Below are 13970 nucleotides of genomic sequence, written 5' to 3'. Positions count from 1 at the left end.
GGGCAACTCTGGGATCACTGATCTAGATAATGTCCAGTCCCTATAATACTAAGTTCTAAATCAGAAATAGTAGCTAATCAAAACCTTAAAAAAGGCTTTTCTAATACTGCAAAAGAAGAAACTTTACACACCTGATCTATAAACATGATTACTTACTGAATTTTAACTCAAGAGAACAGATTTCTTAAATGAGGTTCAGTAATGAGGTTATTTACCCTTTTATTTATGGGAAAACAAATATACTATTAGCTATAACCCAACAGTAATCATACAAGTAGAAATATGAATACACAAAGAATTATCTTTTGAACCTCTCCCTCCATGGGTAAAACTTAGGTTTCAACAATCATTCTAAAGAATCTCCTTTTCACTTTTAGGCAAGAGGAGGGCCAAAAAGCTGCATCAAAGAATAATCTTACCCTATGCATTAACCCCACCAGTGCTGTGTAAAATATTAACATGCAAGACCCCAGTCCACAGAGCCTGGCCTGTGAGTCTTTTGTGCTAATGCTGAGTTTTCCCCTCAAAGCTTTTAGGATCTCAAGGTTTTTCTTTAGAATTGACCACACAGGATTCATTAGGAAGAACCAGGAAACCCTGACAGTGAGGTAGTAAATAGGAGAACCTCATAAAAGGTAGGGATTTCACTGGAAATTACTTATTTTTGTCCTTTTTAAGAGAAAAGCTTACATGCAACAATGGCAACTACTCCTTGGGATGCAAGCAAAGACATAAAGGGGCAAACCAGAACAGGGTAAGAATTTTCCTTCTTTAGAGCACATGAAGGAATGAAGTAGAGGAGGTCACACTCTTAGATCCAAGCCCAGAATTAAAAACTAAAGAACTAAGATTACATACATCCTGCTGCCTCTCAATACAGTGTAGCATGATGCAACATGAACCGCCAGGAAAAACATTTTACAATACACATTCTGGTTTTTCAGCCTCAATGCTGTTTTTCTAACCAGTTCTTTTTTAGGGTTTTAGACAAACTGCATAGTTCTTCCCAGCATTCCAGGACTCCCACCAAGATGTGCCACTCCCAGCTGGACTCCCTGCTAAAAACTAAATGGTGAGGGGAAATCACAGGTTGGTAAACAACAGCACCTCAAAAATGAGCCGCAGATAGAAATGACTACCCTCTGGAAAATACAACCACAACACACACAGATCAAGGCCTTGGAATGTGAGGTATTTCCCTGCTAGAAACGGGAAACAATCTACTCAATCACACCAGTGGCACTAAGAAGGAATGTTCAAGCTAATGTCCACTTTTCCACCAATTGGCAGAATATTAAAATAATAAACACTGAGGTTCCAAGAAAATAAGAAAACCAAAAAACGCTAATTTATGCTACTTAAAAGCTGACAAGTATACCTCTGTGGTTCTAATGCCTTTGGAAAGTCTTCATAAGAGGACCTCGGCCCGACTGAGGGGCCAGCTCAGACGCTGCTCATGCCTTTGAAGGCCTTCTGAGATGGTGACTGGTCATTAGTACACAAGTGTCTGAAGCACAATTACTCTTCCTCATTCAAGAGCTGTAATGTTCATGGACTTCTCCTTACTATAACCTCCATGACCTCCAACCCAGTTGCTCGCCACAGGTGACTGTTGAGACTACTCAGATCATGCCACTTTTAGGTATCTGATCATACTATGATTAGTGGGATTTTCAGATTTAAAAAATGGCAACCCACTCCAGTACTCTTGCCTGGAAAACTGCATGGATGGAGGAGCCTGGTGGGCTACAGTCCATGGGGTCGCAAAGAGTCAGTGGCTGAGCGACTTCACTTGAACTTTCAGACAAGAAAATTTAAGTTTTTTTAAAAAGTTTATACTGCATGTATGTTGCAGAAAGATACTGAGGCTACCAGAATGAAATTTCTATGCCACATACTGAAAGTGGTAGTTATGACAGCAAGTATTTATGTTACGTCTTATGGCCAGGCACTTTATTGCATTGAACATTTAAATTCTCACAATTACCTTTTGAACAGGTACTATTTTTCTCCCCATTTCACAGATCATGACACTGAAGTAACCTGCCTAGGATCACACAGCTTGGAAGCGGCAGATCCAAGTCAGGCTCTGCCTAGGAAGTCTAGCTCAAGAGCCTGTACTTTCCACCATGTGCCTGAAAAGTGAAAAAGAAGGATCCTTTGCTCAATTAAAAGACTGATACCAAGTACTATTAGCGCAAAAATGTTAACTCTCTAGTTCACCTGCATCTGGCAAGTTATATTCTCACAAGTATCCATTTTCTATCATTTACACTCAACAGGATGATCCTCTCACATTTCTTAAAAAAGTCTCCCCAGGCAAGTGGGGGTGGAGGGGAGGAACCCTATTATAAAGTACAATAGGTAAAGTGCCTGGGGAATGGGGCGGGGGATGGGCATGTGCTCCTTCCATGCTTTTTCAATAGCTTTTGTGCAGCACATTTATCAAGCTTTTTTGGTAGCTTTTTTAACCTTTGTGCTGCAGACAACTAAGTGAGGGATACTGAGGATTACAAAATTATTTTAAATATTTAAACAACAAAAAGCCCTTACTAAAACTTGATGTGCATTAAAATTACAAGTTTTTTAGTTTACATGAAAAAAATTATAATATAGATGTAATACTTTGGCTATGTAACTAGGGGTACCTAGTTTTACTTCTAGATAGCTACACCAGATAGAAAAAAAATTATAAGGAGGTTTAAATGACGGTTCTGGTAATAAAAGCGCTCTAAGATTTCTAAATCAAAAGGAAATTAACTGTCACATTCTTAAAAGGAAAATTACATACTTAAATAATGGCTGTGTTTTCAACTTTTTTAATGAGATCTTACAAATATCAAAAACTTAAAAGAATAAGCTTAAAGACAAGTAATTTTAGGACTGGCCAGTTTTCAACATTAAAGTTTTATAAAATTGTTTCACAAACCAAAATGTCTAAAACAAAAGGCCCACAAGTTAGTCTACATTATACTACAGCCATCTAATTTATTCAGTGAACAGTGAGAATTTGACTCAAATTCACTGTTTTGATAAATCCCGGTAACTTCTGAGTCTGGTTTCATTTCCTTTACACATCCCCACAACCAGTCTTTAATTTATGCTAGCATGACATAGGATCGTATAAGAAAAAATTCAAGTTTGGCAATTAGTTTTTTCAAAGATTAATTAGATACATTAAAACCTGACTCTATCCAAGATGGATTTTAAGACAGAGTATAAAATTCAGTATTTCCTACCAGAGTGTGATAAACAAGATGATCTTAGAATTCCAAACAGAATTATCTACATATGTCAAGGAATATGTTTTTTCATTAGTAATACTCACATAAAAAGTGGAAAAACGGTACCCATATTATGAAAATATGGTAAAGAGTGTGATGGCATGTAAACAAATTTGGGAAACTAATTAATTCCATTACTAAAATCATTTAAATGATTTTCATATTCACAAAATTGTCATTAGGAAGTGATGGTTTTAACCCAAAACCTACTCTGGTAAATACAGTCATACTAATACTTAAAAATTTTACCAAGAGGTAGTTATAGTTCTTAAAAATGGGCACCACTAGCACAGCGCAGGACTGTAGGTTGGTTAGGAAGGAATGCTGGAAACCAAGCTGCCAGAACAATACCATCCAAACTCAGAAGACTTCTATCCAAAACCAAATTACAGATGGATAATAGTGACGACTATTCAACCACGTGGATGCACTTAGTGCCACAGAACTGGTTAAAATGGTAAACTGGGTTAGGTATATTTAATGAGTTTTTAAATACCAAAAAAATAAAATCCCAGCAAATTACAATGATCTATTAATATAAGAGAAGAAATGAGTTCCACCTACAGTCACAAAAAAAGTAAACAGGAAAAAGGCCCTGTTTGAGTCTATAAAGGTTAAGTCTCTTATTTGAGTAGAGTAAACAAAGAGCTGAGCTGTTTCTCTTCTCATCTCAGCATCAACTCTCCGTGGTAAAAACACCAAGACATCCTGGAAAACTAAAAATACATAGATCATCTATATCCCCAGGACTTTAACTGCTAAAGCTTTAACTGTTAACATTTCTGTTCACTCTTTGTTGAAATAAGGTATACAGTAAACACACAGGCAAAGAGAGTATAAAGAACCTAGTAACTAAGTCAGAATGAGGTAAAAGTAATTGAGACAGCTTAGCTGTTTTATTTCTCCTGACAACTGGCATGGCACCAGCCTCCTGTTCTATTTCTGAATTCCCTCTATCAGGCATTTTAATTGTTTTAATATCAACCATACTTGGTACAGTCCCAAAGAAAAAAGTAAATTTGTCCCAACTTACAAATAGGGGCTTCAGAATTTTCTGGCAAATCCCCTACTGGAGACCACCACTGGATACAAATCAGAACACTGTCCTGACTTTACATATTACCATCTTTTCTAGACATTTACCAGTCTCTCCTCCGCTAGGAGTAGTAACAAATGTGAACCAATGCGGCACAAAGTATAGAGAAATTCACAACTTAAAAAGGAAAATCTTATGTTTTAGATCCAAATTATCGGTTTCTTAAGGTATTCCAGTTCCCAACTCAGGTACTTAAGAATGTATATGTATATAAAGGAATGTAAACGTGTTCTTCAGCATAACCACCGGCTCAAACAGGGGTGCAACTCAGTATTTTCACATTAGATATTCAGACTTAATGTATATATTCACTTAGTTGATGTTAAGTCCCATATTCCTTTGCCTGCAGTCCACCCTCATATCTATATTCCTACTGTCTTTTCTACTCACTACTATAAACTTTACTCAATATCCAAGCAGGGACACTGTTAAGTCCTGCATATGGGCTTCAGACGAGTGAATTCTACTTTCTGTTTCACTGATAACTTAGATCTGGTTCCACATCTATAAAGAGCTCCCTCCAAATTTAAACCAGATCCTTTCTGATTTATAAATTCTAGAAAACTAAGACACACTGTGACGCTTTACATTTCTGAAGATTTCTAGAAATAGACATCTTTAGCCTTCACAGCTTTTACTTTGCTTAGTCTTCTTGGACCACTAGAGACTTGGCCTAAGCCTAGCATTCTCTCTGCTCAGGGGGAAATACCCACTTGGTTGTCTCCATAGAGTTGCTCCCCTGGTGGTTCAGACAGTAAAGAAACCACCTGCAACGCGGGAGACCTGGGTTCAATCCCTGGGTTGGAAAGATCCCCTGAAGGAGGGCATGGCAACCCACTCCAGCACTGTCTGGGAAATCTGATGAACAGAGGAGCCTGGCAGGCTACAGTCCGTGGGGTCACAGAGTCAGACATGACTGAGCGACTATGCACAACACAGAGAGAAGTGTCTCCATTTTTATCGTTAAGACACTTAGGAGAAAAATGACTACAATTAGCCAATTCAATCCTATCTCCATCTACAGTGGACCCGGACCTTTGCTGCTTAAAAACTTCTTTGAATAAAACACTGTTTAGTGTGCAGCTATTAGTGTTTAGAACATACAGTACATCTTAAAGATAACAGAATTTCTTTCAAACTAGTTTCCTTATTGAAAACTCAGATGAAATATACCAGACTGCTGGTTTAACGCTGAGGGCTTACTTGGCATGGTTAGAGGTCATGCACAATTGTGATTATGCTCCCTCTTTTTCCTCAAAGGTATGGACTGTATCAAGTTTTACTTTTATATATTCAACAATCATGATTTTTTTCTTCTTTCCTCATGGCTTCTGAAACAAATTTAGTTTATCCCACAAGGGCACATTTGCCCAAGCACTTGACTACGTTAGCAATATCCAGTCAAAAACATTTGTTAGGATAAAACTCACCTGGATCATTTCATGAAACGTTAGAATGACATAACTTAGGTGACTCTGCCTATGTTTAAAACTTCCTAAACCTTAGATTTGAAACTTTCAGAAAATAACTGAATGAACAAATTCACTAATTGAAACAAATACTCTGAAAACCTTTAAGATACTTCCTTAAAACCCCTCAATCACACTGAACTTCTTTCAGCCTATTATAATCAAAGAATTTTAAAAATACTAGTTATTTCTGTTTGCAGGAAAGAATATGTTTCTATTCAAGTGAAACATCTTTTTAAAATTGTGTGTTTATTATAATCAAAAAGCATTGACTGAGTTCCCCAGAAGAAATTCTACTTGTAGATATCAGTACCTTACCTTAAAGAAGCTGACAGGCTATTGATTTCAGTCTCCATTAAACTCTTTTCATAATTCCATAGGAACTACATTATTTCAAACTGTTTACTTAGGAATCCACAAAAAGTTGCTCTCTTTAAAAGTTCCAAGTTTCCAAAAGTGTCAAATTGACATTATATCATACTTAAAGGTTAAGTTGGATGCATACAATATGAAACCAACTTACAAATATGGGGAAAAACTTGCCTCCAAAAGGCCATCAGATTTTTCACTAAGAATACAAAATCTAAAAATGGAAAATAAGAGATCAAATCTTAGGGACAGATGGACCATGTAGAAAATAGTTAGCTAAGTTACAAGCCCCAAAAGCAATGATACCTGAGGCAGAAGATCAGGCAGAAAAGAGAGTCTTTGTAATTACCCAAATGTAAAACCAAAAAAAAATGAAACGTGATGAAATATTAAAGCTAAATATGAAGTAATTAAAACCCATGTACTTATGAGAAATTGGCTGGAGGATGGGCTCAAATCTAGAAGCTTATCAGACCTCTAAACTATAAGACCTCATTTTAAGACTATATTGATTAGTCCCTCATTTGAATTTTATCTATGCTCAGATTATATATTCCCTGATAGGGCAAACAGGAAAATATAGGTGATTTTTTTTTTCATCTTCTCTATATACTATTACAAAGAATAATTTTCTACCATCCTGAAATTTTTCAAAGCTTTTTGAGAAACACACACAAATAATTTGGATTTAGTCGATTTTATTTACAGCTTGTTTTTTTTGTTTTTTTTTTTTTTACATTTCAAAGCATTACACAATTACAGTTTCTCATTTTCTGACCTGCAAACAGATAACCTTAAACGGAAATATTTTTTTAAAAATTATCAAACTAGGTACATCCAGAATGCAACAATTACATATATGACAATTAATTCACAAAGTGTAATTTACCAGGACATATCCTAAGAATTTAGGAACAGCCAGTCAGTCAGGAGAAATCTGACCAAATTTAGCAATCAACTATTTACATATCCAAAGACAAACCTATCTGAACTCCCAAACCAGAAGTTTGAAAGTTTTTGTTAAGTCCCCACTGGACAAGAGAGAGGGCGCGATGATTCAGACCTAGCCAGCCTTGACAGTCTTAATCCTCAGGACTGGGCTGCTTCCCCAGTCTGCAACTTAACAGCAAGCATCTCAGTTTGTCAGACATCCAAATATCAAACTCCTGTGCCATTATGCACATAGAAAGTACTGATTAATTAAAAAACATAAGTCATTGAATATCCTCACTATTCCCCCCCAGCTCACCAGCCCTTAAGATATGCAACCTGTGTCACATAGTGACAGGCGATATTTTATATATGTATGCATTTATGTACACACACATACATGTACATGTGTGTATATACATATACACATACACACAGTACTAGGTACAAATGGCAATTAACAGTCCCTGCAAAAATTCATTTTCAGTTGAGGCTATGGCTCCTATGCCTTGGGATGGTTTTAGACTTCAAAACTGAAAAATACTGCTAAAATCTCCTTTCCTAAAGACAAAATTTGATTGCTTGTTCAGTTTAAGCTTCTCTGTCTAAAAATGGCTATAAGATTAAGTATAAAAAAGCAGCCAACTGAGTGCAGTTTCTCTCTCAGGTTTAGCCAAGCTGTCTCGTAGAAGTTACCCCTCACTAGACTAGAAACCCTGGGGCGCCTCCCAAAGGTTCTTGCCTACCTTACTGTCCATGTTCACGTTTCAAACTGTGTCAGCAGAGCCCGCACTTCAGGGGTCAGCTGCTTGGCAGCCTTCGCTGCCTCTGTGATAGCCTTGCGATACAGGCCCTTTCTCTTCTTATTAAAGCGTGACTGGAAGTTTTCTAAAAAGGGGGAGAGTTGCGAAAGAGCCAGAAAAGATGTTGTTGGAGACCCAAACCATGAAATACGGGCCTCCTGTCGGACTAAAATGCCGCTATCTTTCCGGCTCACAGTTATGGTAAGAATACGGGCTGGCCACCAGGGGAAGCCATATATCTTGGCCCAGACAATGTCCCCTACACATATGGTCCTGCCATCTGGTGTGACGCACTTAGAGACGTTTTTGGAAAAGACTTTCATTTTCAAGGAATTACTGAGCTTTTTCTCTTCCTTTGAAGAGGAGGAAGTGGAGGTGGAAGGTGCATGCATACAGCCTGGAGGAAAATCAAAACTTTCGGAAGAACTACACTCAGAGTTGGAGGATTTCAAATCATCTGTGCTATCAATGCTACACACTGAAGCACTGGAAGAGTCAGACTTCTTTTGATTTAGGGTCATGTAAACAGAGATACTGCTTTTGCTGCCCTTTCTGCCCAGCGTCTGCGGCTCCTCCTGCTCACCAGGCACAAGCACTTCAGTTGCGTCCTGAACCCCACTGCCGGCCTCTCCAGGGCCTCTGGAGGGACTCTGAGTTTCTGAAGGGGCCTCACCTGCTGAGCGGGTAGAGGTGCAGCGTGACTGGGGCTTGGGTGCCATCTTGCTGCTTCGCATCTTCTCCAGTCCGGTCTTCAGAGAAGAGTCATTCTCTTCATTCCTGTACCTCTGGGGCTTTAAACGAACCCGGGGTGGAAGGGAGCCTGAGCTAGGGTTCTGATATCGACGTGTGAAATGGACTTTTGAATGCGCACTTCTGGATGTAGAGGTTTCACTCTGCTTCTTCTGTGCCTTTTCTTTGGCAATTTTCAGCACTTCCCGAGCTTTTGCATGATCCATGTTTTTATTCTGGAGCACTTTTTTAGTACTTAGCTGAGCTTTTGACGTGTTTGCCTGAGCAGGCACTCTGACTGCTCGGCCTCTGCTGTGGGTGATACTTGGAACCCTGACCACAGCGTTTTTTCTCTGGCTTTCACTGTGGCTTCTCCCGTCCACCTTATGGTCAGTTTTCAGTTTCTTGTTCACAGTAGCTACACTTTCATTTCTCCGTTTTTTATCTTCATATTTAGAAGAGTCACTTGCACCACCACCTTTCCTAATCTCTTTTTTTTCAGCAACAACACTGTTTTTACACTTGTCACACAAAACTTGCCTGGGTCGTAGTTTGATAGCATTCATTATTGAAGTAGGTTCTTCCCTGTACATTTTTCGTTTGGGTCGCTTAATTTTCCGAGGAGGCGGCTGAGGTATTGATTGGTTATATGTGTCCCTGATAAACAAAGGGGGAGGATAAGGTGCTCCTTCATGGAAGAGAGGTGGTGGTTTGGAAGTCCACAGGCTTTCGGCCAAGCTGAGCTCAGGAGGCGGGACAGGAGAAGGGTCATTGGGAACAGCACCATTCACTTCACACTTGACTTCTGTCCCTTCTTGGAATGTATTACTTTGGAGCTGCATGGCTTCGGGTTTATCTTTATATTCCCTTTTGGGAAATACTGTCACAGGGATCCCATGGGGCCCAAACCTTTGAAAGAAATGGAAGGAAAAAAAGAAACCATTAAGTTAGTATCTACAATTCCATTTCTTGAAAGACCACCTACTGTTTATATGACCTTTCTTGAAAGCTATTTCACTTTAAAAAGCTATTTCACTCTAAAAACCTACAGATGGACCTCCCCACAAAAGTCCCAAAGCATACCATTCCATTTTTTTTGTCTCACATTTTGGCATACACTCAACAGGAAATACTCAATAGTTGCTCTAAGCAATGCCATGATAGCTGCTGTTATTTTAAATAGATCTTTTCAGACTTGAATCAGTAAGGAGGTCTGTCAGATAGCTTAATATTTAATGTAATTTGCTGTAACACTCAACTACAGACATGTCCAATAAATGCAACTATAAATGTGTAGTATATGGATCTTCCTCTGGTTATATAATAGCTTTTAAAAGCTTCACAAAGCAAATTTGGCCTTACCTACTCCAAAATATTCAATCAGTAAAATCCTATCTCAACTTTATTGTTTAAACCCTAAAGATTCACAGGTATTTATTTGCTTCTCTACTGTTCTACCCTAGCTCATCCCATTCATCCACCCCGCCCTATCCCCAAGGGGGTGGGGGTGGGGGAAAACAACACAGAAATATTAGAAATTTAGATAACTTCAAAAGCAGAGAGCTATAGAACCATGGCTTTTGAGCTTTTTAAAATCACATCACACAATAAGAAGTATTTTCACACTGCAATCCCATACAGTGTTTATGCATGTATACATAAATGCACACATAGGTAAATGCACACAGCTGAGCAAAAGCATCACTAAATACTCAACCGTATAGTATGTTATACATACTTGTATTTTTTCTACTCTGGTCTATTTTCATTTGTTTTGATGCTAGTCAGATGCATTAAATGGATTTCAGAACTTTACAGATCCAAACCCAGTTTGTGAAGCAATGGTAGAGAACAAAAATCTCTACAATGATCAATTTCTAATAAAACAGGGGTCAAATAACCTTGCTTCTCAGGTGGACTTACTGTGGTTTAATCTGCCTGAGCTAAACATCAAGAACCCTTAAATCTAAACTTGCTATATACTCAGAATCCTGCACATAAAAATAAAATCACACCACCGGTTTCATCAAGTACATGTTAACGTGCTAATTTTAAGCACTAATTGAGTAAAACAGTATTGAACACAATACAGTTCTAATGCCAATCCTCTAAAGCAAAAAGAACTGGCTTCAAATAGTCAGGTGGAACCCCTGACCTTATTAGATGCGAATGTTTTATATAGATCTGTTTTTCTGGAGAATGGGTGAGTCTTGGTTCTCACATTCTCTAAACCATCCTTATGTCCCTGAAAATGTACTGAATTCTTCATTGTAAATAAGATTGAGTTCTTAGGGCTACAGATAACCTAAACTTGGGCAGGGACACAGGAAGAGCCAACACCGGGATATTTGGTTCCAAGGCTTGAGTGGTTTTCTTCCTGAAGTCTTTTGTTAGCTTGACTACCACAAACCAGCAACTTTTAGCAAATATAAGCCACAAAGAAGAGGAAAGCCTTCTTTACCTAAGGTGGGACAAGTTTGGGTCTGTGCTAATCCACAAAGGAAGGACAAATTCCTCACTATGTCAGACTGCAAAATTAACTTTCAACTGTATACTTCAATACAAAAAAAAAAAAATTTTTTTTAAGTAGCTTTCTATTTCAGTATAGCATTTTGTACCCAAGTGTCTGCTTCCTGACTACTTAATTGCAATGTACTCTGATTATCTGCCCTTATACGAAAGTGCTCAACACTTTTTCAAGATGACAGGAAGGCAAAGGTATTTCTGTGTTTTATTCTGGAGCTACATAAAAAACTTAATGAGGTGAGACCACTATTTGTATTAACAGAATTCCCTAATTTGTATAAGCCATCATTTTGTCCCATTATACTTTCACTTATTTCCATAATTGAGAAAAGAACAAATTTCCTTCCTTTCATTAGGGATAACTAAACTGCAATCATCTTAGTTTGTTTTCTTTTTTTAACAACTTTGTATCCTCAGGCAGTCCTAAAGCCCTCTAAATTCAGTTTTTGCTTGTATAAAACAGAATAGCACTATTTCCTACCTTAGAGAATTCAGGGAGGTTAACAGATCAAAAAATGTTAACCATTTTTCAAGTAACTTAATCTTACTTTCAACTAACAGTTTACCTGAGTTTCAGATCCTTTCTATATCTCTTATGTATCATCTGGCCAATTACTTTAAAGCTGTTTATGTCAAATAAGCTGTGAAATCTGGTATGTCCACCTTCATGGAGTTTTTAATAAGAACATTAGTTTCCCCACTAGATCTTCTGCCTTTCCCTCTTATGCATATACAAGTATTACATATTTTTAATAACATAGGGAAGCACTTGATTGTATAATGATAATGGAAATTGCAGGCCAAAAAAGAGAGAAAAAAAAGAAAGAAGCCTAACTGGTAATTGTGGCCAGTGGATTGGCAAATATTTTTTAACTGATAACAAAACTTCCAAAAAGAACCAGAACGATAAATTATTTTAAGAGGAAAAGGGCATCAATGTCCTACTCCATCTTAGTGACCATTTTGGTTATGGTTCCAGGAAGAACACTTAAAACCATGGCTGTTTTCAAAGTGAGTATGGAAAGGCTGGTTGCAAAATCAATTTTGTGAGTCATGTCTGTGATTTAAATTTTTTAAAATGTGTAAATATATGTAACTGCAGTGCATCTGTCTCATGCATGTGTATATATGGGGTCACAGATAAAATATATTTATTACTATGCGCAAGTGTGAAAGCCAATGACTTATGAAACTGTAACCTTAATAAGAATATAAAGTAGCAATAAAACTATGGTCTCCTAAAAACCCTAAAATCTAATTTCTCATATACAGTTGGGGAAATCTACAACACACCACCACTCAACGGTGTTTGAAAAGGGAGATTCTTAAGCCCTGCCCCAAGACTGAATGTGAAGACTCTCCTAGGGTGGAACACAGGATCTAAATTTTTAGCAAGCATATCTGCTTTACCATTTTCTAAGGTGAAGATATTTATGTCCCATGTGAATGCTCACCAAAGGGTGACCTCAGTAGAGGAAGATTTTAATGATCAGTGGAGACAGAGAAAGCAGACTAGTATCCCTTGCATGAGCTTTTTCCAAAAGAACTTTTTACAAATACTTCAAGCCTTGAGTAGAAAGATTCAAACCATCTCTCTTTCCCCTCCCCTTCTCTGTGCAGCATGAGGATATTTATTAACACATTAGCAACAACTCATTCTAACTCCTATCCGTTTCCAATCTTTAGTACCCAAATCTTCTAAAGGAAAATTATTCAGGTATTATAGCTTAATTAAAAATAGCTTTTGGATATAAAGTAGACAGGAGACCTCCCTGCCCTAACTCTGCGGATTCCTGTGAATCTAGTTCAGAATTAGTTTAAAACTAGTGATCATCTTAATAATTTAGGAGTAATGAACATCAAAATTCTGAGGGAAAATACTGGGGCTTAATAGTTATTTTGTCAAAGCAAGAGAAAATCACTATGAAAAAGAATCTTCAGCCAATGCAGATGTGAAACAACTGCTCAGAAAAGAAGTTCAGGCAAGTTAGTTGAGACAGACGCCAGTGTTCCATTTGGACCAAACCTCCCTCCAATCAAGTGTATGAAGGAAAGACAAAGGGAATCCTTTCTCTCTCAGGATTCTTTTCTCTTATAAAAACCTACAGTAGGAAAAAATTATATGCAATTAACCCATTTTTTAAAATACCTAGATGTACTCATTTCAAGCAGATGTTTTCAGAACATCTACCTCCCTCCTTAAATCACCAAGTTTAATCATGAGGGAGGGAAGACTGAAGCAAGCTGATTTTGGTTCACAGTGCATCTCTGCAAGATTGGTGATTAGGTCAAATGAAATTAGTTCAACAGTCAGCTACGTGAGATAGAAAATTTTATAAAAATAAAATACAATGTACATATATGCCTCAAAAAATTAAACACATCCACTTCTGAGTATTTAGCCAATAACTGGAAAAAAAAAAAAAAAGGTTTCTCAAAGAGATATTTGCACACACACATACACAGCAGCATTCACCATAGGCTAAAGATGGAAACAACCCAAATGCCTATTTACAGACAAATGGATAAAGTACAATGCACTATTACTCAGACTTAAAGAAATCCTATCACATGCTACAACATGTATTCTCCTTGAAAACATTATGCTAAGTGAAATAAGCCCAACACAAAAAGACAGTATGATTCCACTTATAGTAGTCAGACTCCCAAGAGTTACTTAATGGGTACAAAGTTTCAGTCTTTTAAGATAAAAAGTTCTGAAGATCTGCTTCACAACAATATGAATGTACTTAACACTGCTGAA

General features: G+C 37.5%; 1 protein-coding gene across 3 annotated transcripts in view; it reads right to left on the bottom strand.

Annotated features, from left to right (window-relative positions):
• Window positions 1-13970, bottom strand: part of PWWP2A (PWWP domain containing 2A) — a 40039-nt gene that overhangs the window by 13276 nt on the left and 12793 nt on the right. For 2 of the 3 annotated variants that reach the window (XM_018050092.1, XM_018050093.1), the window contains exon 2: window positions 8625-9589. In XM_018050092.1, the coding sequence (XP_017905581.1) occupies window positions 8625-9589 (965 nt within the window). Of the gene's footprint in view, window positions 1-6899; window positions 9590-13970 lie in introns of those variants that run through there. The other variant, XM_018050091.1, reaches the window with a different exon arrangement.

Source organism: Capra hircus, chromosome 7 (genome assembly GCF_001704415.2).
Source record: "Capra hircus breed San Clemente chromosome 7, ASM170441v1, whole genome shotgun sequence".
Lineage (NCBI taxonomy): Eukaryota > Metazoa > Chordata > Mammalia > Artiodactyla > Bovidae > Capra > Capra hircus.
The sequence above is the reverse complement of the archived record's forward strand: the minus strand, read 5'-3'. Positions and strand labels throughout refer to the sequence as shown.